Below are 27,404 nucleotides of genomic sequence, written 5' to 3' on the forward strand. Positions count from 1 at the left end.
ACTATGAAATGAAAATATAATACATACCGAACATACAAATTACACAGAGAATAGCAGATTGCAGAGAATGATCAGGAGGCAATAAAGCTACAGGGGATCACAAATGATAAAAGAAAACTGATGCAGCTATCCATCATTTTGTTAGAAATCACTCCAATCGTTCATTATTGACATAGGGTGATCTTTTTTGCTCTCTGGGATGGTGCTGAGTATCCACTTCTCATAGAAGAATTGTATTGTAATCACCACAAGTTTACCAACTCATAGTAGCAACTGACATTTATTTATCAGTATTAATATAGCAAAGTTTTCCACGGCTTATAAAGAAAACAAAGACCCAGTCTCAAAGGTGGATTTGAAGAATTGTCTTAATGAGGCGAGGGGAGGTGGAGAGACAGAGGGATCAGGGAATGGAATTCCAGGGAATGGAATCTCAGCAGCTGAAAACACAGCCGCTCACAGCAAAGAGGAGAGGCCAATATTAGAGGAATGGGGATACAGGGTGTGGGCCTCTCTGTTGACAACAGCTTTCTGCTAACATTAGAAAAGATTAAAATGATTTGAAAAGTCCCGAGGTGATCCACTGCACCTGGAAACTTTTCAAATTGATGAAAGCTGTGCTAAAGTAATGCAAGGCGATATCCTTGAAGTGATCTTGCACTCCTTTTGAAACTAAATTGGATTGATTTCCCATTTGAGTTATACCTCACTAATTACAATGATGCAAAGCCCAAACCAGTTGATACAAACCAAAGGTAGCTTGTTAGAGATTAAACTAATTGTAACCGTTAAAGAAATTTTTTTGTGTGATTTAACTGATATTAACCCCCAAAATCATACATTTCAATGTTAAAGGGAACATCACTTTCAGATAAAGAAAGAGACAAAAATAACTAATTTTCATAGTCCAATTTGATGCTCAAAAACAAATTTCGTCACTAGGCTTTTTTAAGATCCATCATTATTTTGTTTTCAGTGTTTGATCATATCCCAAGTAAGACAGCAAAACAGGAAAACGATCTCACCTCTTCAGATTTAACTCCCTGCCGCCACCCCCCCTCCGCCCCCACATCCCCTCTCTCTTTACTTGAATATTTGACCCGAGGCTGATTCCTCTCAGTAAAGTGTACTGAGTCATCAGTAAGTTTTTAGCAGGACTTTCAAGGCTGAGAGATCTTGTGTGATCCCCGATGACATACTCCACAGACAAGAGGGAGTCAAAGGCCAAGATGCCTGTTTAATTATGTCCAGACGATATCACTGCTGCCCTGCAGCCCCTCACCTCCTCCCACCTCCCCCGCCCCTCCCCTCCCCCACCATGGCATTCAATTCTTATCTGGCATTTTGTCAGTGATTTAGTGCTGCTAGGTTTGAATAGAAAACCTGGCATGTGTCTAACGTATTGGTGGAGCTGTGACCTATAAAAGATGTTGAAGGACCGTTGACTCCCTGTCTGCCAACAGCGCTGCATCCATCCTCAACCATGGAAGATATCTACAAAGCGGCGGTGAGTACACATGAGCGAAAGCACATGTTTCACAATTTACAGCTCAAGCTTTTCAACTGTTCTAGGTTCTGAAACATGCAAACCAGATGCATGGACCCTGTGGAAAACATACACGTGTTTTTTAAGGCAGAATTTAGAATTATTTGTAGATCTGCTATGCAGTGGTCTCCATGTATATAGAGACAAAGTACAAAGATACAGTATAATCATAATTGCAAGACAATCAAATACGTCTTTAAAGGTTACATTTAAATTTATAGCAGCTAACGAATGCCAACTTTTTCAAATCCATTGAGAACATTCCCTTTTAACTTAACATGTTTATTGAAAGATATTTTGAAATTTTTTTTTAGAAAAAGCAGTTAAACCTACGATCACTTCATTTCTTTTCTACAAATCAGACTTGAAGGGCGAGACCTGATTCAGTAATCATCTCACACTACTATAACTAATCTTATCTTTAATAACTTCAGTGCAAACTCGGTCTCTAAACCTTTGAAATTGTCAAATGAGCAAATTTTAAAAATATAGTTAGCCTTCCTTGCTCGAACAAATGTAATCGACAAGGACCTGATGGGTGTCTTGGGTTTAAAGATACATGTACTAAAACGGAGGGTTGGTCACGAAATCTCTTAATGACTCCGGAATTCAGATATTTGCCCTTTTTTTAATTGTCCCACTTTACAGCTGTCTCCCAAGACTGTAAAACAACTTACAGATGGACCTACCTTCGGTGTTAGCACGCTAGCCAACAATGATTCCTGGATTTAAACGTGTTGATATTGGCTTGCTCTATCATTTGTTAAGGCTGAGTTTCCCCAGAGTGATTACTAGGGTAAATGTGTTGGGTTACGGGAATAGTGGTCAGTACGGACTAGATGGGCCGAATGGCCTCCTTTTGCATTGTCGGGATACCATAAACTTGAAGCATCATGACTCAAGTTTGAAGAAACGTGACAAAAGGCCGGGATTCAAAATGTTGGTCCTGACTATAAAAATGGATTGCGTGTAATTTGTAATTTGTATAAGTAACGGAAACTTTTTGTTAATTGTTTTTAACACAGCTTTGCTTGTAATCTTTGCACTCAGTCTTCGAGGAATGCGGTGCAGTATTGTTCCTCGGAGTTAATTCTGGGCACTGTGGAGGTTGTTATCTTGGCGATAAGCTCCCACCAGCCACGCGGGACTCAGATGAAGATTTCAAGGATATATGTCTATGTCAATCAAAAACCAGGAACAAAAAAAGCAAACCATCCGCAGTATTTGTCTTAGTTCTTCTAGGCAGTTGTCTTGTCGTTTACATTGTTAAAAATAACAAGGAGTCAAGTTACCAAAGCCACAGGGAACCCAACTATAAAAGAACTTTTTGTACGGGTACCTATTCATGTCCAAACCATCCTGGCTTAGATGTGAGGCCATAACAATGGCAACAGCTGCCCCCTCTATCACAGCTGTTTCAATAAGATCCCTCAAAAATGATGGAAACGTTTAGAGAGAATTCTGAAAGTGAAGTTGGCTTTCTGGTAGGACTATCCATCAGTTAACACATATCACCACTTCCCCAAAGGCTGCAACCAGATACAATAGTTGATCCAAGTTCAGTAGCTTGGATTTCACAATTCACTAACCGCAGGTGAAGTCAGTCCAGAGGTTCTTGCATTCTAGAACACACTTTCCAACTAACACTTCTGCAATTTGCTGTAACGGTTTTATTGCTTCATTTTTCATAATTTGTATGCCCACTGAACTATCATCTAACAGTGAACAGTCACTAAACTAAAAGCAAAATATTGCAGGGGCTGGAAATCTGAAATAGAAACAGAAAATGCTAGAGAGTTTCAGCAAGTCTGGCAACACATTCTCCGATGTAGAGATGCCAGCGTTGGACTGGGGTAAACACAGTAAAAAGTCTCACAGCACCAGGTTAAAGTCCAACAGGTTTATTTGGTAGCAAATGCCACTAGCTTTCAGAGCGCTCCTCCTTCATCAGGTGTGTGGGAGTTCTGTTCACAATCTATACCCTGTTTGTGAACAGAACTCCCACACATCTGACGAAGTAGCAGTGCTCCGAAAGCTAGTGGCATTTGCTACCGAATAAACCTGTTGGACTTTAACCCAGAGTTGTGAGACTTTTTATTGTGTTAACACATTTTCCTATATGTGCTGCCAGACCTGCTGAGTTTTTCAACATAGAACCATAGCAACCCTACAGTGCAGAAAGAGGCCGTTTAGCCCATCGAGTCTGCACCGACCACAATCCCACCTAGGCCCTACCCCCACATCCCTACATATTTACCGACTAATTTCTCTAACCTACGAATTTCAGGGCACTAAGGGGCAAATTTAGCATGGCCAATCAACCTAACCCACACATCTTTGGACTGTGGGAGGAAACCAGAGCTCCCTGAGGAAACCCACGCAGACACGAGGAGAATGTGCAAACTCCACACAGACAGTGATCCAAGCTGGGAATCGAACCCAGGTCCCTGGAGTTGTGAGGCAGCAATGCTAACCACTGTGCTACCGTGCCGCAGTTTCCATGTTAATTTTATAGTGAATAAACACACTATGTAGGCACAGCTTGGATTCTTTGATACCTCGGGGTCAATTGGAATAATTGTGGTAAGAGTAAAGTTTCTGCTCACATCAGATTATTCAGAAGCTGGGACCATACAATAACAGCCACAATGTACATTTGTTGCTGAGTTAACCCAAGACTTTGAGATGGGAATCAGACCAGGAGAAAGCAAGGGGCAGATTCAGTGAGTCAGAGAGAGGGTTAGCATTGTTGCCTCACAGTGCTAGGAATCCGGGTTCGATTCCGGCCTCTGGTAACTGTCTGTGTAGAGTTTGCACGTTCTCCCTGTGTCTGCGTGGGTTTCCTTCGGGTGCGTTAGTTTCCTCCCACAGTCCAAAGATGTGCAGGTTAGATTGATTGGCCATGCTACATTGCCCCTTGGTGTCAGGGGAATTAGCAGGATAAATATGTGGGGTTACAGGGTTAGGACCTGGGCAGGATTCTTGTTGGTGCAGTCTCAATGGGCAGAATGGTCTTCTTTTGCATTGTAGGGATTCTATAATTCTACGGAAAAGTATAAGGAAAAAGCTGGAGCAATTCACAAAATGACTGAAAGAAACTCAAAAGTTTGAGCCAGAGTGATGGAAAAAGAAACAATAAAGAACCAGAAAATAATAAGTTAAATTAGGCAATTTTCTAACTTCATATTTTCAGCTGCATATTTTGCCCAATGTATGAGAACTCTAAACACATTATGTCCCAACTATTGGATATATTGGATAGAAAATCAAAGTTAGCACTTGCTTGAATTTCTGATATGTTTCTGGCAGTTGATATTTAACACCAGGTGCAAGTCTAAATTTCACCCCTGGGATGACACAGAGAGAGAGAGAGGATGTGTCTGTGTGTGCTGGGGTGGAGAAGAGATTTTTAAAAAACAGCTGATCTTATCAAGCCCACACTTTATTAACTTCTTGTGCACGCTGTAGTAGCCATTACTATCTGAACTCTATCAGAATAAGCAGTAAACTCAGATTCAACTGTCTATTTCTCAGTGCAAATCTTTCACGTTTGGGTTCGTCTGTCTCTTTAAATGAACACGTCGCATTCCATTCACAAAAACTTGCCCTGAGCATACAAGTAATGTCAGTAAGTGCAATCTGGTGTTAATTTTTCCTTCCATAAAGGCATAATGAGTGAGTGGCTGTACTTATGGTTGGAGCCAGAACAACAACTAAAGTAAAATAAAATAAAAGCTTGTAAATATTTCCCTATTCAATACACCATATAGTGATGGGCAGAGAGAATGTGCCTGGTTGTTCTTGGAGGAAGTGGGGGCTAATGGGGAGGCGGCTGGTAGGGAGAGACAATAGATGAGGAATAAGCAATCATGAATAGGGAAGCAAGGCATTGCAAACTTTTGTGAAGAGTTACAACTGCACCAGGTGGACCCCACTTTTCCTGCCATTTTGCAATGTGTTGCAATTTTACACAGGAATATGAAATGCTGTCATGTACAGCACAGTGCAATCTAGTTAACAACAGGAACATTTCCCCTGTGGTGTGCATAGAAAGGATGCACCCAGTCTCTGGTGGCCGAACAATAAATACAAATTTATTTCTTTTCTTTATTCATCCATGAGATGTGGCCATCATGGGCCAGGCATGCAGTTTTTGTCCATCCGTAATTGCCCTTAAGAGGATGGCGGTGAATACCCTTCCAGAAGCACTGCAATCCATGCACTGATACCATCACACCCTATAACTGTTAGGGAGAGAGTTCCAGGATCTTGACCCAAGGATGATGAAAGAATGGCAATACAATTTCAAGTCAGGGTGGTGTACAACTTGGAGCGAAACTTGGAAGAATTGCATAACTTAGCACCAGAAGAAGAATGTTTCTGTGCTCCCATCAGCTTGAGGGAGGAGGTTGCAAAATTAGCATCATGGCTTCAACATCATGAATACCCAAGCTACAGGAACATATATCTAGCTGATAGAAGACAGAGGGTGGTGGTTGATGGGAAATATTCAACCTGGAGTTCAGATACTAGTAGTGTGCCTCAGGGATCTGTTTTAGGGCCACTGCTGTTTGTCATTTTTATAAATGACCTGGATGAGGGTGTAGAAGGATGGGTTAGTAAATTTGCTGACGACACCTAAGTCAGAGGAGTTGTAGACAGTGAGGATGGATGTTACAGTTTGCAGAGGGACATAGATAAGCTGCAGAGCTGGGCTGAGAGGTGGCAAATGGAGTTTAATGCGGAAAAGTGTGAGGTGATTCACTTTGGTAAGAGTAACAGGAGTACAGAATATGGGGCTAATGGAAGGACTCTTGTTAGTGTCAATGAGCAGAGAGATCTTGGTGTACATGTGCATAGCTCCCTGAAAGTTGGCACCCAGGTTGATAAGGTTAATAAGAACATAAGAAATAGGGCTAGATGACCTACTCCTGCTCCTTTGAGCCTGCCCCGCCATTCAACAAGATCATGGTTGATCTGAAGTGGATCAGTTCCACTTTCCCACTTTCTCCCCATAACCCTTAATTCCCTTATCTATCAGAAACCTATCTACCTGTAACTTAAATATATTCAGTGAGGTAGCTTCCATCATTTCAATGGGCATAGAATTCCAGAGACTCACTACTCTTTGAGTGAAGAAGTTCCTCCTCAACTCCAATCTAAACTGCCCCCCCCCTTATTTTGAGGCTGTGCCCTCTAGTTCTGATTAAGATTGTTAAGAAGGCATACAGTGTGTTAGCATTTATTGGTAGAGGGATTGAATCTTGGAGCCATGAGATCATGTTGCAACTGTACAAAACACTGGTGCAGCCGCACTTGGAGTATTGCGTACAGTTCTGGTCGCCGCATTATAAGAAAGATGTGGAAGCACTGGAAAGGGTGCAGAGGAGATTTACCAGGATGTTGCCTGGTATGGTGGGAAGGTCTTATGAGGAAAGGCTGAGGGACTTGAGGTTATTTTCGTTAGAGAGAAGAAGGTTGCGAGGTGACCTAATTGAGGCATACAAGATGATCAGAGGGTTAGATAGAGTGGACAGTGAGAGCCTTTTTCCTCGGATGGTGACAGCTAACACGAGGGGACATAGCTTTAAATTGAGGGGTGGTAATTATAGGACAGATGTCAGAGGTAGGTTCTTTACTCAGAGGGTAGTAAGGGTGTGAAATGCCTTGCCTGCAGCAGTTGTAGACTCGCCAACTATAAGAGCGTTCAAATGGTCAGTGGCTAGGCATATGGATGACATTGGAATAGTTTAGGTTAGAGGGTCATTAGATTCATTTCACTGGTCGGCTCAACATCGAGGCCGAAGGGCCTGTACTGCGCTGCAACGTTCTATGTTCTATATTAGTGAACAGATTTCCAGCATAAGCAATTGACACCACACTCTCAGGCTAAACCTCGAATTTACCAACATTACAAAGTAACCTCATTTCAAAAGGACTTAAATAGCGACAAAGTGCTTTGAGACAATTTGAGGCTGTTAAAAGTGCTAAATATGTGCAAAATCTTATTCTTTCATCCTGAATTTCATTTCCAAATTCCAGAAACACTGCTGCTGTCTCTACGTGCTATTTCCGTCCCTGATTGTCCCAGTACGTTTCTGGTGTGAGGTCACCACCATATTGTCTTGCTGCTGTTTTTCCAGTGCTAGTTCTCTCCTTACTGTGCTGTCTCCACCTGTAAAAACAAGTGATCTGCACCTAAAACAAGCTCAAAATGTCAGAGTCAAGAAAATAAGTAGCTGGTGAGAAATAATTGCTAATATTAATTCTTTCATAAATTTCTGCGCTAACTGCCAGGCATGAATTGTTTCTTTTCCAAACAATTTAAACTTGAAATCCACTACAGAAAAGCCACCTCTGTGTGTACACACGATTGTTCCTGTTTTTCTTGTTCACTAGATGGCACTGTGTTGCACATGAGACCATTTCATATCACTGTGTAAAATCCCAGCATGTTGCAAAATGGCAAGAAAAGTGAAATCCACGTAGTGCAAAAAACAAAGAAAATTATAGCACAGGAACAGGCTCTTCAGCCCTCCAAGCCTGCACCAACCATGCTGCCCATTTGAACTAAAACCCCCAACCCTTCCAGGGACCATATCCCTCTATTCGCATGCTATTCATATATTTGTCCAAATGCCCCTTAAAAGTCACGATCGTATCTGCTTCCACTACCTCCCCCCGCAGCAAGCTCCAGGCACTCACCATCCTCTGCATAAAAAAAACTTGCCCCGTACATCTCCTTTAAACCTTGCCCCTCACACTTTAAACCTGTGCCCCCTAGTAATTTACCCTTCCACCCTGGGAAAAAGCTTCTGGCTATCCCCTCATAGTCTTGTAGACTTCTATCAGATCGTCCCTCAACCTCTGTCTTCCCAGTGAGAACAAACCAAGTTTCTCCAACCTCCCCTCATAGCTAATGCCCTTCATACCAGGCAACACCCTTGTAAATCTTTTCTGTACCCTCTTCAAAGCCTCCACATCCTTCTGGTAGTGTGGTGACCAGAATTGAACACCATATTCCAAGTCTGGCCTAAGTAAGGTTCTATAAAGCTGCAATTGTCAATTTTTAAACTGAATGCCCCGGCTGATGAAGGTAAGCATGCCATATGCCTTCTTGATTACCTTCTCCACCTAACTTGAGTGTAACTCTATGAAAGTTTGATTTGCCTGGCTTGAAGATTCTTTAATATTTATTGATCTTTCCTAAATTAGATGAAATAATGTACAGAAAATAAAATGTTTTAGAAGCCCTCTTTCTTTATTACCAATTAGATTGAGCACAATGAGCATAAAGGAGGATTGATTGTATTTATTCTCCTTTTAGTCTGCAGTCTTTGATATTGTTGTCAGGGCTGGCCCGGAAACGTGTGGAAGGCCAGCAATCGGGGGGGTTGGGGGAATCAGAGGGGCAGCATTGCAGGGTGGCAGGGGTGGCCAGTGATCGAGCTAGCCAGGAATTGGGAGGCCAGCAGTGAGGGGCTACTGCCAGTCTCGACACTGACTGTTCGACGCATGTGCGATAGGCCACTCAGCACTATGCTGCCAGCTTCTTCAGCAGGAATAGTTCCCACCCATAGATTTTCAGCATGATTCATGCTGGGGCACTCTGTGATGCATAGACTATCAGAGATTCATTATGAACATCCCACTGAAAAAAGCAGCGAGATTTATTCAAATTTTTATGTGAATTCCCCACTTTGAAATTTTTTGGGTGAATTCCACCCCAGATGTAATGAAGCAGGAAGACAAATGCTTGGATAGATAAGAGTGGCACCAGGCAAATGCAGTTCCACCCGTCTAGACAATGATGGTGAAGCGTTGGAAGAGGATGATGTGGCCAACCCATGTCAAAGACAGCAGATAGGTCCAAAAGAAGAATATATACAATGAACCATCCTGTGGAAGGAAATCCACATAGACATGAGGAGAATGTGCAATCTCTTCACAAGCCAGGAATCGAACCCAGGTCCCTGGTGCTGTGAGGCAGGAGTGCTAATCACTGTGTTACCATGCCATCCCTAAGATACAATTTTGTGGTGGGGGTCAAAAGCTGATGTGTTTGATTAGTTTGTGTCAATCCCTTATTACTGTGCTATTTATCACATTCTACATTGGAATATTGGACAATATTCTAAAGACAAAAATCTTTTGCAAGAACTGTTACCAGGATTTTATACCAATGATTAATACATAGGCCAAGATTACATCATTACATCACATCACAATTATGTTTAACCTTATAAAGCTTTTTCTTCAGCCCCTTAAACAAAACCTAACATAAATGCACAAACACTACACTACAAGTATGTTCATATTACTTACAGTATAACCTTCTCTTCAGAATAATAGTGCTTGGGCATAATTTTCAGGCTTGATACCACATTTTCCTCATGACTCAAACTTGTGGATATACCTGGGACCTAAAAGAGGCAACTGAGGAAGAGAGTTTCCTGTATCTTCAGCTTACAAAGAGAAAGGCAAATAGTATATTGTGAAAACCTGCATTGCCAAGAAGTGATCATTTAGCACATCTGCATATGCAACAACTTACATTTATACAATATCTTTAACAGAATAAAATGTCACTTCACAGAAGTGTTACCGAACATAATTTCATATTATCAACACTGAAACACATAAGGAGATATTGAAACAATTTGGTCTAAGGCGTAAGTATTAAGTAATGTCTTCAAGGAAGAGCGTGAGGAATACAGAGGCGAAAGAGGAGGGAATTCTGGAGCTTAGGCTCTTGGAAACTGAAGGCTTGGCCACCAATGGTAGGGACATTATAATCTGGGAAGTTCTATAAAGCAGAATTGGAGCAATGGAGAGATTTTAGAGGGTTGTGGAGCTGGAGGAAATTACAGAAAAAGGGAGTTGTAGGAAAATGGAGAGATTTGAAAACATGGATGATAATTTTAATTGAGTCATTGTTAGACCAGAAATCATTGTCAGCAAACAGGGAGGTGTTGGGTGAATGACTTGGGTGTGAGTTAAGGTACAGTGGCAGAGTTTTTGATGAATTTATGTAGGGTATTCAACAATTAGTCACAGTTGTCTCTCAGTCAGCATCTATGATATTCTTTATACATGGTTCTTACAGTTCACCCTTTGTGTATAGCCATACATTGAATCTTTCTCACACAATCTGTAGCCTTCAATTTTTAAGTTCACTTTTAAGTAGCATCCTGTGCCTCATGTTTGCAGAACTCAATCATTATGTTTTTGTTACACAGGTTGAGCAGCTGACTGAGGAGCAGAAGAGTGGTGAGGAATCATTAAACACAACGAGAAAATTGAAAGCAATGCTTAAAATGTGTTATATCTCCTAGCACTGAAATGCTCCTTGTTTCTTTCAGAGTTCAGGGCAGCTTTTGACATTTTCGTACAGGATGCTGAAGATGGATGCATCAGCACCAAGGAGCTAGGCAAAGTGATGCGCATGTTGGGTCAGAACCCAACACCTGAAGAATTGCAGGAGATGATTGATGAAGTGGATGAAGATGGTACAGATACAAATTACTTTATAAATTCTCCTGGCATTATTTATCATTGTTATAAAAATGAGCTACTGTGAATGTTCATAGAATCATAGAATCCCTGCAGTGCCCATCATGTCTGCACCAACCATAATCCCATCAAGGCCCCATCCCCGTAATCCCATTTATTTACCTTGCTAATCTCTCTGAGACAAAAGGTCAATTTTGCATGGCTAATCAACCTAACCCACACATCTTTGGACTGTGGGAAGAAACTGAAGCACCCGGAGGAAACCCACGCAGACCTAGAGAGAACGTGCAAATTCCACATGGATAGTGATCTAAGGCTGTAATTGAACACAAGTCCCTGGTGCTGTGAGGCAGCAATGCTAACCTCTGTGCCACTGTGCCATCCCAAGTTCCATCGTGCCACTCCATGTTATGGGAAGAACAGTAGATCTTAAGTTACGCTCAAATCCCATGATTCAATACATGACCATCATTCTTTTTATAACATCTTTAAACACCACCGACTCAATTATATTCTTTAATGATTATACTGGCACTTACTTTCCTTTTGGAATTATAATGCACTAATGTCCGATGGCACTGAGTGATGTCACGCAGTTTGAAAACTTACCTTACAAAGTTTCTCATCTCAGCCTTGTCACCATGAGGACTTACTTGGTACAGTTGAAAAATCAAATGGGAAACAATGCCTCAAATGCTCTCAAAAAATATTAAAACTCATTCAGACATGCTGATTTGGAATCAAGTCACCTACCCACATTTCCATCAGATTTGGTGAATGACCGGGGGGAATTAGGAAATAAGTGTGATGGGGAAAATGTGGATTGTATCTCCTTTCATCCCATTATGAGAACCTTATTAAAGTTTATTTATTAGTGTCACCAGTAGACTTATATTAACACTGCAATGAAGTTACTGTGAAAATCCCCTAGTCGCCACAATCCAGCACCTGTTTGGGTACACTGGGGGAGAATTTAACATGGCCAATGCACCTAACCAGCACGTCTTTGCATGGGTTTCCTCCGGATGCTCTGGTTTCCTCCCACAGTTTGAAAGACATGCTGGTTAGATGCATTGACCATGTTAAATTCTTCTCCAGTGCACCCGAACAGGTGTCAGAATGTGATGTCTAGGGGAATTTCACAGTAACTTCATTGCAGTGTTAATGTAAGCCTTACTTGTGATTAATAAATAAACTTTTAACTTTACCTTTTCAGACTGTGGGAGGAAACCGGAGGACCCGGAGGAAACACACTCAGACACAGGGAGAACACACAGACTCCACGCAGACAGTGACCCAAGCCGGGAATCAAATCTTGGTCCCTGGTGCTGTGAAGCGGCAGTGCTAACCACTGCACCACCCACACACTTCCTGGAATTTTCCATTGTAAAATGGCTGTCTGAGATCACATACACCTGAGATAAAAAGCTGTGCCAGGCAAGATATACACCACTGAGGAACCATATGCAGCTGTTAAAAACTATTTCCTGGTCCTTCATTTCAATAGAGAGATATGTCCACAGTATGCTGAATTTCAAATGTGTTTCATTTTGTAAAAAACAAGCTTGGCACAAGTTTTGTAGCATCAGCTTGTTTCGCCTTGACACAATCTCACTATATGAAACAGTAGAGATGAAAGATGTGTGGATATGGTAACATATATGAACAGATTGGATAATTCACAAGCTCTACACATAAGCTATTGTTGCATCATTAGTAGAAGGAAAATCTTGTGGCACAAGTTTTAACTTTATAGCAGTCAACTGAACTTCTCAAAATGGTTTAAGACTAATCTTTCTGCAATTTTAATTTTGTCACGGTCAAATCAGTAAGAGTTGTTGAGAAGTTGGGCCTTCATGAATAACCTCAGCCAATACGGGAATTGAACCCATGCTGTTGGTGTCATTCTGCATCACAAACCAGCCATCCAGCCAACTAAGTTAAACTGACCCATAACCATATACAAACAAACACAGAACAGATACAGATCTATTCCCACCTGACTCCTGGTCTCACACTGCAGGTTCTACTCATCCGGACCCATGCCCTAACACTCGACAGAGTAAGGTTCAGTTCTTCCATTCTGACTCATGCGACCCACAAATGATCATCCCCTAAACGGACCAAGCTATCACAGTTAGAAAATGAAAATCTGCAGCGTTTGAAAGAAAAAAAGGACAAGAAACATGAACATATTTTAACTCATTCCAAATTTTAATAGGGCCAAAGCGTCCAGGGCCATCATAACTAAATCAGTCAAGTTCTGTTTTTTGACATTGGGTTGCAAGATCTGTGTTAGTGTTATGGGGATTATATTCAATAATTCCAATCATTTTTCAGTGAATATCATGAGAGCTGTAACCTTGAAAATTATCAGTGATGATTGAAAGTTACACTGTGATATTTTCCATTGTTTAATAGATTGGTCTTTTGTTTTCAGTTATCATATAAATTTTCAAGGCAAGACATCAAAAAGCAAAGTATGCAATTCACTTTCTAATGCACTTACTCCACACTTTAAAAATAAATATTGGCTCCCTATTCCCAGATTTCTGCCTCCAATGGTATTCATCTCCCCTCATCCCCCAAAGGCCATGAATTTTGCTGCACATAATTTCTGCAGGCGTCTGCATCCCCTTGACATTTAGGCCAAATAAGTCTAAACTGATGGTCAGCAATCAATTTGACAACAGAGTATCACAGGTACACCCCATCCTATTGTGGCATGATGCATGCAGAAATGCATTGATAGCCAGAGCAATTCAATAATATGAGAAGCATCTCAACATGACTACAACCTAAAGATGCAATTTAACATTTTAGACCTTTGTAGTCTATTATTCCTTTCAAGTAATATATTTTACAGTTAAAAACTATTACCACTTCATAATGTCTTATTGAAGAAACTACTTAACCAAATCATTACTTCAATTAGCTTTCATAATCAATGGACTGTTGGAAATTTATTTTTGCTCTGTAACCATTATGTACTGGAACATACTCAGCATATCACTAATAATTGCTACAGGGAAACGCAAAAGCAATATCTGGATCCTGAAAATTACATATTAAACATAAAATAACAACATAATTGTTATATGCTATGGTGTCTTGAGTCATAACAGCCCATCACACTTCACTTTCCTGTTACTGTCTGTGGTTGCTACAGAGTGAAAACTGGAAGTATTGAGGAGTTCTCTATTTTATCAGAAACTTCACTCTGTTGAATTTTAAAAGGTGTATCTACTTTTATAATTAAGTATGTGCAAGATGATAAAAACAATGGAGAAATACATTAGTAAAGTGCATTAGGTTAGAAAATAACAGTGGTACTATATTTAATTACACACTTGACTTTTCTAGTGATGAGCTAAACAATAGCATATGAGTTTTCAGAATTTGTATCATTTCTTTAATAGTTGATCAATGTAAATGTTATCCAATCCCAATTTTCACCAGGCAGTGGAACCGTTGACTTTGATGAGTTCTTGGTCATGATGGTGAGATGTATGAAAGACGACAGCAAAGGAAAATCAGAAGAAGAGCTGGCAGAATTGTTCCGCATGTTTGATAAGTAAGTGTATATTGTTTAAAATGCACTTACATATGTAACTTACATAGGCATTCCTATACATCGACATACAATAACCCAACTGATATACAGTTATCAAACTTGTCACCAATTTCATTTGCATCAACTTATATGTCAGCAGAAAGCAAATTGGTGGATCTTAATTGTTCTGAATTTTAAACAACTGGCAGGCCCCTTTTTTTTCAATTGAAATAGCAGTGAATTTAACATTGCTCATTGGTTATTAACATGTAACTAAGACAAGAACTTCAGTAACAGCACATGGGCAGTTAAATGTATAAAACAAAAATTGAAGATGAATTACTCCTCTAGAAGCTGCACATGAATAGAACATCACAGAAATTTGCTATTCCAATAGGTGAAATGGCATGAATTTTCTGTACTTATCCACACTACACTTGCTTTAAACGTAGCCTTTGTCTATTCCAGTGTAACTAAATTTTGAACTGGGTAGCAAGTCTGAATTACTTCCAACCAATTTCTCTGGCACTGAAAATTACATTTTATAAGTGTTTACTTCCATTCCTTCAGATTTTAATTAGTGATGGAATTTTTAAAAAATAATTATTTTTAACTTTTTCTTCATTGTTTTAACTCTCTTTTTCTCATTAAAATGTTGATTTGCCCTTCTACTTTGTTTTCTATGTCTGATTTGATGTTGAATTAGATAGTCTTAACTGATCATTCATCGTTCTGACACTCTCCTCTTCATTAGTGATTGTTAAATCTGATTAGTTAAGAAGTTGCATTTTGCTTCTCCTGTTCACACAGGCTCCAGATACTCTGGAGAGACCCTCAGTAGGGGGTCAATGGAATACCCAGCGCAAAAGCCCATTTAAAACCTGGGCAAGTGCAAATTTAATGAATGATTGGTGCCAAAGTATCAAAACCTGTTAAAAAGAAGGAATCAGCAATGCGAATGCTCCAGATGCTGGAATAGTCAATCTGGAATGTGATATAAAATGTTAGACATGAATGGACCATAAATTCAGCCAGTAACTGTGAGGAAATACATTCTGTTTGAATCCATTGCTAAAAATATGTCTTCAGAGTTTTGCCAAGTATTGATTGGTGAAGTCTTCCCATCAATTCCAAGAATGAATGTGGAATAATGCTTTAACAACATTTCTGTATTTCCTTTTAAAGTGTTACTATTGCCAGCAGCCTAATTTGCTGTGAGTTAAATGAGAAGATTTTTCTCCAAGCCACAGAAGACAGCAATGTCATTGTAGTTATGTAAATAATTATTGCCAATGGTGGAGACCACCATTTCCTTTTTTGCCCCCTGGCATGCTGAGTTTCCAATTTGCAGTGTAGGCTCACAATATGTTTTCCACATTATATTTGATTCATAAAACCACAGAATGATAGAGCACAGAAGGTCATTCAGCCCCTTATGTTTGTGCCAGCTCTTTGAAAGAACTGTTTAATTAGTTCCAGTCCCTTGCCCTTTCCCCGTAACCTAGCAAATTTCCCATTTCAAATATTTATTCAATTTCATTTTGAAAGTTATTATTAAATCTGCTTCGACCATTCTTTCAGTTAATGCATTCTTGATCATAACACACAGCATAAAAAATCGTCCCTTTGCTAATTGCCTTAAATCTGTGTCCCTCAGTTAGTGATCTCTCTGCCACTGCAAGCATTTTATCCTTATTTCACTCCATTGAAGCCCTTCATGATTTTGAATAAGCCTATTAAATCTATTAAATATATTTGTAACAAATTCAACATTAATCCACAACATCCTCCATGGAGGCAATAAATATGATGACCTGGATATTATCATTGTGTCTATTTCACAGCTTGATGAGTAAAGTAAGTATGTGATTAATACTCAGCTCAGGAATTTAATCAAAGAAAATGGAATTTAAATATTCTATCCCTTTATAAAATGTTGGAAGTGACAAAAGGATATGCAATGAAAGAGGTTCAAATTGGTTTCGTAGAAGTTTTAATTTCCTTATTGATGGTGAAGGTTAACATTGCAGACTACAATTATTTTACTGACTTGAGAAGTAACAGTGTTGGAAAATTTGGCAGGATTAATATAAAATTATATGGTGGAACAAGTTTTATTAAATTTGGAAATCTTATTAAGGCACAATGCTTTATCAATCCATCAGTGTCACCATTTTAACTTATACTCGCCTATTGTGTTAACAGAAATGCTGATGGTTATATTGACCTCAATGAATTAAGAACAATGCTGGAAGAAACAGGTGAATGTATCACTGATGATGACATTGAAGAGCTTATGCGAGATGGTGACAGAAATAGTGATGGAAAGATCGACTATGATGGTAAGTTACATAATCACTGAATATGCTTTGTAGCCCAGTGTCTTAAACAAATTCACCAAGTCATTGGGAAGACAAAAGTTTTCAAAAATATTACTTCCGAGCACTTCAAAGTGGCAGCGTAATCAATTTCACTGGTTCTCATTTGTCTTCCCTCTACAGTATCCTGAGACACTCATGGCTCTGATTTTCTAGCAGTTGCAAACAATGGTTAAATTAGAATACATTAAGGAGCAATACTGAACCTCAGCCTTGCACGATATTTGATTAGACCCTATGATATTTATGCTGTCTTATTTCTCTCTAGTGTAGGCACATGCAATGCAATGATGTCCTCATTTTAGACCTTTTTCTCTGTTTTTCATGTAATCCCAAAATCAATGCCCTGTCAAACTACAATCCTTCTCACTTCTCTTGTCCTTTTCATTATTCTCCCATTAATCTCTTCCACATTATCACTCTGCCCCAGCTATTTCCAATCTATTGACCCTTTCTTTCTTTCTGTCTCCTTCTCATGTTAATCCCACTATTCTGTTTATTTCTTAATCAATTTCTAAATTTAGTCCCATAGGCTCCATCTTTCATTTCGCACTCTGCCTGTAACAACATTCCTCCTGCTTCTCCATTACTCTCGACTCAAACCCCTTTTGTACAAATTTGAAATATAGTCATCTCTCATCAACATTATAACTTATAATTCAATTGCACTTCTTTCTTTGACCTTCCCGTTGGACTACCTACCTGATATATGCTATCATATTATAGACGTGGATTGTGATTGGTTCTGTAGGTTTTAGAATTGAACATTACCAGATCCATTGCTTGAAATCAGCCCTTTAGGGAAGGAAATCTGCCATCCTTACCTGGTCTGATTTACATGTGACTCCAGAGCAACAGCAATGTGATTGATTCTCAACTGCCCTCCTAGGGCAATAAATGCTGGCCAACCAGTGACACCCATATCCCATAAATGAATAAAATTACTGTGCCTACAGTGGTCTATCCCAATCTTGATACCCCTCCACAGTGTTCAAGTCAGTGCACACCATGCCTTTATCAAAGCCATCTTGGATTAAAAGTATTGATAAATTAGCCTAGCACATAGTATTGGAATTCAATGTTTAGACCATTTAGGTAGCTTGCATGTTGCAAACTTTCCTGCAGTTGTCCATCCAGAAAAATGAAGCCAAACGTTAAGTGTGTAACCGATAACTTTGGATGACAGCTGCTGTTACCTGGACAGCAGGTGTGAGAGTACACTTTTACAGCTAACATTCAACAACTATCACAATTGGATTAAACGGAGACATTTCCTAGAACTACTGCTGATGAGTACTCTGTGTCCATACTGTTGTTCAGGAGATGATGGCAATGCACCCTCACATTTTTTGGTAAGTTTTGCTGCTCACCATGTCGATTATAAGGAGTGCCTTATACACACTGCCACCTTGGAAGGGCCATGATGTGGAAATGTCAGCATTGGACTGGGGTGGGGTCAATAACAAGCCTCACAACACAGATTAAAGTCCAACAGGTTTATTTGGAATCAAGAGTTTTTGGAGCACTCCTCCTTCATCAGGTGACTCAGCTGATGAAGGACCAGCATTCCAAAAGCTCGTGCTACCAAATAAACCTGTTGGACTTTAACCTGGTGTTGTGAGCTTTCTTATCTTGTAAAGGGGCCAAGCACATACCTCTCAGGTGTCCAGTGACCTACCAGTGATTGCTCTTCTCGGAAGGTGAGTGGCAAAGGGCTGTTGGAAACAGTAAGTAGAGTTTTCATTGTGGATAAGCTGGCACTAACATTACAGACCTAGCAACTGAAGGTTGCAGCCAAATCAGCTGTCTCTGGCAGGTACATAAATCTGAGACCCGAGCTCAGCAAAACAACAGTACTGAGTATACTGATCGAAGCAACAAGCCTGAGCTCAAATTTCTGGAATTCCAAATTGTTTTCAGTAATTAAGTGCACCACTAAAAGTTAAAGTTAAAAAGTTTATTTATTAGTCACAAGTAAGGCTTACATTAGCACTGCAATGAAGTTACTGTGAAATTCCCCTGGTCATCACAGCCTGGCACCTGTTCAGGTCAATGTACCTAACCAGCATGTCTTTCAGACTGTGGGAGGAAACCAGAGCACCTGGAAGAAACCCGCGCATACACAGGGAGAACATGCGAACTCCACACAGACAGTAACCCAAACCAGGAATCGAACCCGGGTCCCTGGTGCTTTGAGGCAGCAGCACTAACCATTGTGCCACATGCCGCCCTCAGGGGGGCTTTCCTCAACTAAAGTGTATTTTCAATATCTTGATGAAAATTCACGTTAATGTGGTGTAATATTTATTATTTTAATTATTTAATACAATTTACTTTAATATGTCATCTATTCTGTTACAGAATTCCTGGAATTCATGAAAGGTGTTGAGTAAACGTTATGAGACTGATATCAGAGTCCCGTTACTTACTTTGTTGTGACTCTTCATTAGTCTGCTGCCAACTAATACGAATAATCAAACTAGGAACAACTGATTGAAACTACTCTCAAGTCCAAGATTTCGTCTTTTATTCAAATACTTATGATTTTTTCATGACAATTGGATATTTACTGTAACCTTTTAAAATAAGGAATTATGAAAGCTGCTTAAGGTCAATAAAATTTTAACCAATGTTGCTTGAGGTAAGAGCTGGATAAAGTAACTCTCCTCATAATAACCTCTGAGCTTATAGTTCTGACTGATTCCTTTTCTATAATTGCAGCATCCGAACATATGAACCAACAAGAATTCAATGAAATGATCATTCACAAAAACTGCAGATTGGTTGTGTAAAGTGACTGGTTTAATCCACATAGATCTCTGGGCTTTCATTGGTCAAAGTTTTGGGATAGAATTGATGAAGGGGACAATTGTCTTTAGGTTTCTGATCTTACAGACACAAAACCTTTAATTTAGATTGAAATAAAACATATAACATATTCTATTTCAGCATAAGAGAGGGGCTTGTCATAGTACAGCGATGCCAATTCAGTTCCAACATTAAATAAAAGTGCAGAAAGGAACATTAATAGGGTCAATAAAACAGCCTCGGATTTGCCAACTTTCAGACTGCAAACGAAATCGTACAGGAAAACTTAAAACCCTATACTCTAACAAGTGGGGTCACTTAGTACCCATGTATCCCAAAAACTCTCAGTAATAAATTTTATTCTACATCAATAAGGTAAAATCAAAACATAAACTGTAAATTGCATCTGAATAAGAGTCTGTACATTTCGCACAAACTGTACAATTTGTATCAGATAAAACAGCCATGTATTTGCTATCAATTAAATTCCAGAAAATTGATTGTTTTCCAGCTTTATGATGACAATTTTTACCCACCTTTGCTAAGGTTCTTTGATCTGCAGGCACCATCAGGTTCCAATTCTTTACATAGGATTGCAACCCAGCCAAAGTTTGTGACCAACGTCCATAGCAGAAGTCACTGGACAGCAAACAGGAGTAAGAATCCTGGATTGATTTCCTCTTCACTAACCAGAATGCTGGGGCCACTTGTAGTACTCCTATTACTTGTTTTTGAGGTTAGTTAACCAACAGTCGAACCTGGACCTTCTTGACCTGTAAAGTTTAGTTATTTGCTCGAGTTAAGGCACCAGCAAAGTCTGAAAAATAAATATTGTTGCAGAAATAGGTAAGACAGGTCAATCGCTAAATTATTCTGAACTAATTCTTAGATTCCTGAATTACAGCCAATCATGTCCTGGGGACTTTCTAGCATTTGGGAAGCAAGTATTGGGGCAATTTAAATGATTCTGTCAAAAGTTACACCCCACCCTCTGTCAAATGTCAGCACTGCCTGACATTTCAAGCACTTCCCTGCACTCCACCCACATTGTCTTCTTTTAGGACTATGTGGCTATCAGAATGTCAAATTAATGCTTCTTATCCTATTTGTTTTTTTCATCTTAGCAACTTGTCCACAATGTAAGAAAGCTTTGAATAGGAGGCGAGCTTCTTCAATGAATTGAAAATTGCTGAGACTGGGCAAAGGGTGGCCATGAACGCATCAGCATTAGTGTAGCAGCAGCAACAATATTTTGGGGCTAGGTCCAGGAATAGTCACAGTGATTATGAAGGAGGGGTCATGAACACAGGAATGAGAATCATGGGAACATAAGAACATAAGAAATAGGAGCAGGAGTAGGCCACCTAGCCCTTCGAGCCTGCCCCGCCATTCAATAAGATCATGGCTGATCTGAAGTGGTTCAGTTCCACTTTCCCGCTTTCTCCCCATAACCCTTAATCCCCTTGCCTACCAAAAACCTATCTACCCGCGTCTTAAATATATTTAGCGAGGTAGCCTCCACCACTTCAACGGGCAGAGAATTCCAGAGATTCACCACCCTTTGAGTGAAGAAGTTCCTCCTCAACTCTGTTCTAAACCGCCCCCCCCTTATCTTGAGGCTGTGCCCTCTAGTCCTGGAGCGAATGTGAGTCTGCAGAACAGAGGTGATTGGGGCATAGTTGAATAGCCTGTTGATATGCCATCCCTATACCATCTATACTCACACAAGGAGTGACACGTGGCTGAAGTAACACATGCAAGGAATCAGCAAAGTCAGAAGATACAGCAGAAACAAAACTGGAGGTGGGAGGTTAAGTTGGGGAGGAAGCATAGATTAGCAATTGGTCCTGGAAAAGTAAACATGCATGAGAACAAGAGGGCAAATAATATTTATGATACAATAATCTGGAAATCTATTTACACATTTTAAATATAATTTTTTTGGAAACAAATCCATTGCATGCTTTATTCATTGTTTTAAGGTGTTAATGACAAGTAAAACAAATTAGACCCTGTTTAAGTTTGAATAATAAAAGTAATAAATCTGTAAAAATAATTTTGTTTTAAATTTATGGAAATGTTTGCTGGAAAATAAACATGTTTTACATGGAAGAGATTAAGCTTCTTCACATATGTATCAGCTGTATTTTGGAAAAATCTTATCCTGATATAGCTCATCAAGTAATTGAAATGTGGTAAGCCATTGTTGGGATATGCATATCAGTCTTTGTTAGGCAGGAAGGATAGGGTTCAACTGCACAGCTGTACAAGAGGGATTTACCACCATTCTCTTAATTTTTGCAGAGTTAAAAAATTGAATGACTTATTTGCCAGTACCACAAGTAAACAATTGAGTTGCTACATTTTATACAAAATAGAAACAGATAATAAGCAATAGTTTGTATCCAATTTTATGCATTTATCTACTGCCATATTTTTCAACCAGGGTTCACCAAAACACAAGGGTTCTGCAAGCATCCCAAAAGAGTACCGTGCAGTGTCCAGGTCATTTCAGTTTTGTACCAATTGTTCTTACACTTAATGAAACATGATTAAAATGGTTGCATTTTCATTAGTTCAATCAATAGTATTTTACTTTGTTCTCATTTAAACACTGGAAAAGGAGGAGGGAGAGGGGGTTGGGGTTTCCACATAATTTTATATCTTATATCTTTAATGAAAAGAAATTGAAAACTACTGATCGACAGGTTCATTATCAGAACAAGTAAAAGCTACAATTTTCCACAAACTAACTTCTGAGCAATCACCCATTTACAGGACTATAAAATAGTTTCCTGTTGAGGATTGAATGTTTGTAGGCCATTTAAAATAGATGTCATTGGACTGCATAATACTGTAGTTCAATCTAAGGAGGGTAATCATCTGGTTTTGGTCTAGTTCCGTTTATAGCTTCCAGCTTGCAAACTCCATTTTGTTGGCAGCACATAGTCTGTGTACATCAAAATCACATTTCCCACACTCTTGATTTTTTTTGGCAGACAAAGCATATGCAGAGGTTACATATTCTCACATAATTCAATTTAAATGCTGGCACACAGAACAGACCAGTTAGCCTAACTGGTCTGTGCCAGAGTTTATCCTCCTCAAGTCTCTTCTCACCTTATTTCCTCTAACACTATTAAAATATTCCTTTCTCCCTCATAAGCTTCCCTAGTTTTCATTAAATACATAAATGCGATTCATATGCCCCCTAACTTCAGACTCCCTATAAACAGAAATCTCTACATGTAACATTCTAAAACTCATATGAGGTTACCTCTTAATCTTCTGTTTGCTCGAGTAAAGAGCACTTTCCCAAGTTGTATTGTGACAGTTCTGGTATCAACTAAATCATAGTTTTGGATTTTCTTCAGTCGTGTATAGTTTGAGAGACCAGAATTGTGCACCATATTCTAAGTATGGTCTAACCAAGGTGCAAGTTTAAAAGACATTCCTTGCTTTTGATTTCTAATCCACTAACAATGAACTAGTGTTTTGCATTTGTAAGGCCTTGTTAACGTGCATGCTACATTTTATGATTCATGAATTTGTACCCCTGGACTACTTTGTGCTTTTACCCCAATAGATTCATATTGTACAAAAATTATATGGTCGCACAAAGTGCACCAGTTGATATTTAACCATGTTGAAAGTGAAATGCCATATGCACATCTGTTCTGCAAGTTTGTTAAAAATGCAACTTTGGAAGATCAATGGCTGTCATCAAGGAGGAAATAGCGAGGCATCTTGAGGGGAATTGCTTGATAGAGCAGACGCAGCACGGTTTTGTTAAAGGGAAGTCGTGTCTGACAAATTTATTGGAGTTCTATGAGGATGTGTCTAGGGTGGTGGATAGAGGAGAGCCAGTGGATGTGGTCTTTCTTGATTTTCAGAAGGCGTTTGACAAGGTACCTCACAAGAGGTTATTGCAGAAGGTCAGGGGACATGGAGTTGGGGGTAGGGTGTTAGCGTGGATAGAGGATTGGTTGTCAAATAGGAGACAGAGAGTGGGGGTCAATGGATGCTATTCGGATTGGCGGTTGGTGACTAGTGGAGTGCCCCAGGGGTCGGTGCTGGGGCCTCAGCTATTTACCATTTATATAGATGATCTGGAGGAGGGAACCAAGTGCATGGTGTCGAAATTTGCTGATGACACCAAGATTGGTGGAACGGCAAATTGCGCGGAGGGTGTGGAGAGTCTGCAGAAGGATCTAGATAGGCTGGGCGAATGGGCCAGGAAATGGCAAATGGAATTTAATGTTGGCAAGTGCGAGGTGGTCCACTTTGGTAGGAATAATGGTAGGAAGGATTATTACTTACGTGGAGAAAAACTGCAGTAGGCGACGGTGCAGAGGGACCTCGGGGTCCTTGTGCATGAGTCGCAAAAACCCAGCCTGCAGGTGCAGCAGGTGGTCAGGAAGGCAAATGGGATGCTGGCCTTCATAGCGAGGGGGATTGAATATAAAAGTAGGAAGGTCTTACTGCGGCTGTATAGGGCATTGGTGAGGCCGCAGCTGGAGTACTGTGTGCAGTTTTGGTCGCTGTACTTACGCAAGGATATTTTGGCCTTGGAGAGAGTGCAGAGGAGGTTTACTAGGCTGATACCGGAGTTGAGGGGGTTGAGCTATGAGGAGAGGCTGAATAAACTAGGCTTGTACTCGTTAGAGTTTAGAAGAATGAGGGGAGATCTCATTGAGACGTATAAGATGATGAATGGGATGGATAGGATAGAGGTGGAGAGGCTCTTCCCGCTCAGAAAGGACAGTAGGACTAGGGGGCACAGCCTCAAGATAAAGGGGGGGCGGTTTAGAACGGAGTTGAGGAGGAACTTCTTCACTCAAAGGGTGGTGAATCTCTGGAATTCTCTGCCCATTGAGGTGGTGGAGGCTGCCTCGCTAAATATTTTTAAGACGCGGGTTGATGGGTTTTTGATAAGCGAGGGGATTAAGGGTTATGGGGAGAGGGCGGGAATGTGGAACTGAGACACAACAGATCAGCCATGATCTTATTGAATGGCGGGGCAGGCTCGAAGGGCTAGATGGCCTACTCCTGCTCCTATTTCTTATGTTCTTATGGAACAATATGCAATCTATCGATACAAATATACTGTATGTTTTATGCAAATATAAATGTATGTAATGAACATCTTCCCAACATCTATCAGATTAAGTTTTAGTTGTAAACAAATTTACCAGTTTTAGTAAAAAATTCATGTCAGCGAACCAGAAACAAGTATATGAATATTGTTTTGTCAAGATCCAACGACACCCAAGCAAGCCCCAAGTCCAAAAAATAATTTAACAGTGTAATTATGAATAACTATTACAAAGATCATTTACGATTATAACATAGTACAGCTAAATATATGAGGCCTATTCATAATTTGTACGAATCCTAATTCACAATAAAGAAATTATTTCACTAATTATAATCCTAGGACAGAAAAGCTATTGAGGTTGCAAAGCAAAATGTTCAACATCTACTTTGTCTTCACCTCCAAGACAAAGCCCCTGAATTAGGTTACAATATTTAGCCTGTGCTGTGTCACAAGCAACTATTTCTGTACATAGTTTGCTATTACCTTTTATGGAAAACTATGTCATCTGTAAGCATGGAGGTCATCTTTGATAAGATGCCTTCCAAGGTGGCGCTGAAATTGAAAAGCACTTAAGACCACAAAGGAGAAGTAACTGAAACTCAAGCTAACCAGTCGTACAAAATAAGAACTTTAAAAGTAAATGTTTACCATATTGTTTATAGAATTTCTCAGAATTGTGTAATTAAACTTTCCTCAACATTGCTTGAAAAGTGAATCTGAAAGTAACAATGGAACTCTTATAACAATGACCATAAATAAAAACAATTTGTTATGCATCTGCTTCCCATCCCCAAATTCAGTTTAAGAACACAAGTGAATTGTGAATAACTTCACACTTCAAATTTTATTAATCAGCCATTAGGAAGGTTGTTAGTTTATAATATGAAACTCCCAATTAGATTGCGCACCATAACATTGCAGCAACAACTTGCCTTTCTATAGTGCCTTGAACTATTATCCTAGTGATCCCTTCTTGCAGAGTTTATAATTCTCTACTGTTAACTGATCCAAATAATGTACTTAATGAACAGTGCAGTCTCACAACACCAGGTTAAAGTCCAACAGGTTTATTTGGTAGCACAAGTTTTCAGAGCGTTATCCTTCATCAGGTGAGTGAAGAGTTTGGTTCACAAACAGGGCACATATAGACACAAACTCAATTACAAGATAATGATTGGAATGCCCGTCTTAACAGGTAATCAAGTCTTTACATGTGCAGGCAATGCGAGTGGAGAGAGAGGTTTAAGCACAGGTTAAAGAGGTGTGAATTGTCTCCAGCCAGGGCAGTTAGTGAGATTTTGCAAGCCCAGGCTTATCGTGGAGGTTACAGATAGTGTGACATGAACTCAAGATCCCAGTTGAGGCCGTCCTCATGTTTGCGGAACTTGGCTATCAGTTTCTGCTCAGCGATTCTGCATTGTCGTGCGACTCCAAGGCAGCCGTCACAACACATGGCAATGCAACTAGTTTGAATTGACAATTATCAAATAGCTTGCAAATACTCCTGAAGCTTGGTTTAATGCAAGCACATAGTCTTATTATGCAGCTGCTTTTCAGTAATCTTCATTACATTCTTATAACATTTCATCTTAAGAATCTTTATTTTTCTTTCTTTCCTGTCTTAAGACTTGGATAAATCAATAATTCCTTTTTAAATATTTATTGAAATGCTCTTCCCACAGTTAAGTTTTTGTTTATCATGACATAATGGCTAGATTTCATTCTCCAGCAGTCTGCCACATGAAAGGTCAGATTGAGTTTGATATGAAAACAATAAAGCAATTAGGAAACAGCTTAATATTATTTGAGAGTCAATCAAGGTAAATTACCAAACCAGTTTAACATTCAGGTTAATCTGAAGCAAATGTGATGTATCCAGTTTCCTCGCCTGCATTTGTATATGTAATTGAGCGCACTATTGAGTGAGTCCTTCATTGTCAATGACGATGCCCTTTGAAGGAAGCATTGAAACAAGGCTGGTTCGTGTGATTTAGTGAAAACACAATGCATCCAATGGCACTATTTAAAGGGGTTGGGCCTCAAATCAAGAAAGGAGCATAGAGCCCTCAGGATGTGCTGGTTGAAGATGGAAGTATTGAGGGATTGAATGTTCATAGTAAAAAGGAGACAGTAAAAGGGACAAAAAACCAGAAACACTCAAATTGACAAGAGTCTTCGGAAGACTCACTCATCTAGCTGGAAAGAATTGGATAAATGCGGAGAAAAAAGGAAGCTAAGGTAGGAAGAAATCAGTTTTGTAGGGTAAGAAAAGGCTAAAATGGTGATAATTTAAAGCTTCTTCAAAAATCCAGTTGCAAATCATACCATTAAATTGCACTTTTCCACTCATTTTTACATGACCTGAAGTTTGCCAAACAGAATTCTTGATTTAAAGAAAACATAAATATCAATTCAGAGATGGCTAAATCACATCCAACTCTATGATGATTAATCTGGGCAGTTTATATACCCAAAATAGGCTACTGTATCAGTTTTATATTTGTAGCA

At 39.6% G+C, this 27,404-nt stretch overlaps 1 protein-coding gene across 1 annotated transcript; it reads left to right on the forward strand.

The window, feature by feature from the left end:
• The first annotated feature begins 1,462 nt into the window (after window positions 1–1,462).
• LOC145341353 (troponin C, slow skeletal and cardiac muscles) lies at window positions 1,463–21,316 on the forward strand. The gene is made up of 6 exons (XM_080186278.1): window positions 1,463–1,507; window positions 10,786–10,816; window positions 10,909–11,055; window positions 14,519–14,633; window positions 16,818–16,954; window positions 19,352–21,316. The coding sequence occupies exons 1-6, from the start codon at window positions 1,484–1,486 to the stop codon at window positions 19,381–19,383; spliced, it is 486 nt and encodes a 161-aa protein (XP_080042404.1). The 5' UTR covers window positions 1,463–1,483; the 3' UTR covers window positions 19,384–21,316.
• Window positions 21,317–27,404: the final 6,088 nt, after the last annotated feature.

Source organism: Carcharhinus amblyrhynchos, chromosome 3, assembly GCF_965287045.1.
Source record: "Carcharhinus amblyrhynchos chromosome 3, sCarAmb.v2.hapA, whole genome shotgun sequence".
Taxonomy (NCBI): domain Eukaryota; kingdom Metazoa; phylum Chordata; class Chondrichthyes; order Carcharhiniformes; family Carcharhinidae; genus Carcharhinus; species Carcharhinus amblyrhynchos.